General features: G+C 37.5%; 1 protein-coding gene across 1 annotated transcript in view; it reads right to left on the reverse strand.

Moving 5' to 3' along the window:
• The window catches only part of LOC103812163 (DNA repair protein complementing XP-G cells-like), a gene marked incomplete at its 5' end in the record, with an annotated part of 8,149 nt that overhangs the window by 346 nt on the left and 6,458 nt on the right, over positions 1 to 1,345 (reverse strand). The window contains 1 exon segment of the mRNA XM_009085172.1: positions 2 to 211. Coding sequence (XP_009083420.1) covers positions 2 to 211 — 210 coding nt within the window.

Below are 1,345 nucleotides of genomic sequence, written 5' to 3' on the forward strand. Positions count from 1 at the left end.
CTTGATTTTCACAGCCTGCAGTATCTTCCCCTTTCATTTTCTCCTGCTGGTTAAGTTCAACATCCATAACAACAGTGGCCTCCTGAATTTCATCCTCTCCTTCTTTTTCCTTTCTCTTCAGACAAGTCACCGCTCTGCGCAGCCTCTGACTTTTAATGGCCAGTTTTTCATGCTGCTCTAGTCTGAAGAATGAATCAATTCGAAGCTGAGTCTATAAAAAATAAAACAGAGAAATCCCTTTAGATGTTTTTGTGATTGGAATTCAGTTGTTATTTCAGCATCCAAAACTAAAGCAGGTCAAAGGGCTAATGAAATTAATACATATGCACACAGATGTGAACAATAAGATGCATTATTATAGTAATACCTATACTTTATCATAAATAATACAACAAGAACCTTTAAAGAAACTAAATATTCAGAAAACTCCAGTGAAATTTCATAAACATTCTGCTGCTGCTGATTAGACACATACTGCTATTTTCAACCCTAATACAGAGAATCTCTGTAGTGCTCTTAAGTAAGTCCTTACAAACACATCCTTAGCTTCAAGCTGTTAAAACAACAGAATGTTTACTAAGCAAACGCTCTAAGGGCACTTTACATTTGTGCCTGCAACTGCAACAACACGTGGTCATTTGACTGTGGTCATTTGACTCAGGTTCATTGTATCACATTCTGCTACAGCGTAAAGACTGAGAGCATAATTACAAGTAATCACACATGGTGGGTCTGTGTTATTCAATCACAGCTAGGTTTGTTGCATAGACTAAGCTAGTCCTCTATATTCTCCCTAAAATTTTCTGAGAGAGACTGACTTTCCAAAGGATGTTCCAGTCAGCCTGAAAGTATATGGATTTAACTACAGGGTTTGGTACTTTTCACTCCTCTGAGCGATAGAGATAACCTAGAACATTGGTTTAAACAATGTATCTATTTTGCAAGTGGCAAAAAGAGAAAAGAATTTGACATCAGGTGATCAGTTTTACAACTGGCTTTCAGTTATCACAGCATGCATCACTTTCCAGAGTAATATTATTAATGGGCACTTGCTCAGCAGCTCAGACTGCACTAATCCTCAAAGGGTATGGGTTGTATCAAATGGGCAGTATCCACCAAAATCCTGGGGGAATTTTTATAAATCCTTTTTAAAGAGAGCACACTGTCTTTTTAAAAGTACTGAAGCTGCTTGAGGTACCTGTAGCTTCAGCTATGCCCAGAATAAAGAGCAGCCTGGATTTGATAGATAATAAAATTTGAACCCAACAATTGAAATTGAAATTAGAGTCCCTCTCAGCACACTTGAATCGTACAGAAATGAGGTCTAGAGAAGTAAGTTTAATGA

Source organism: Acanthisitta chloris, unplaced genomic scaffold, assembly GCF_000695815.1.
Source record: "Acanthisitta chloris isolate BGI_N310 unplaced genomic scaffold, ASM69581v1 scaffold3802, whole genome shotgun sequence".
NCBI lineage: Eukaryota > Metazoa > Chordata > Aves > Passeriformes > Acanthisittidae > Acanthisitta > Acanthisitta chloris.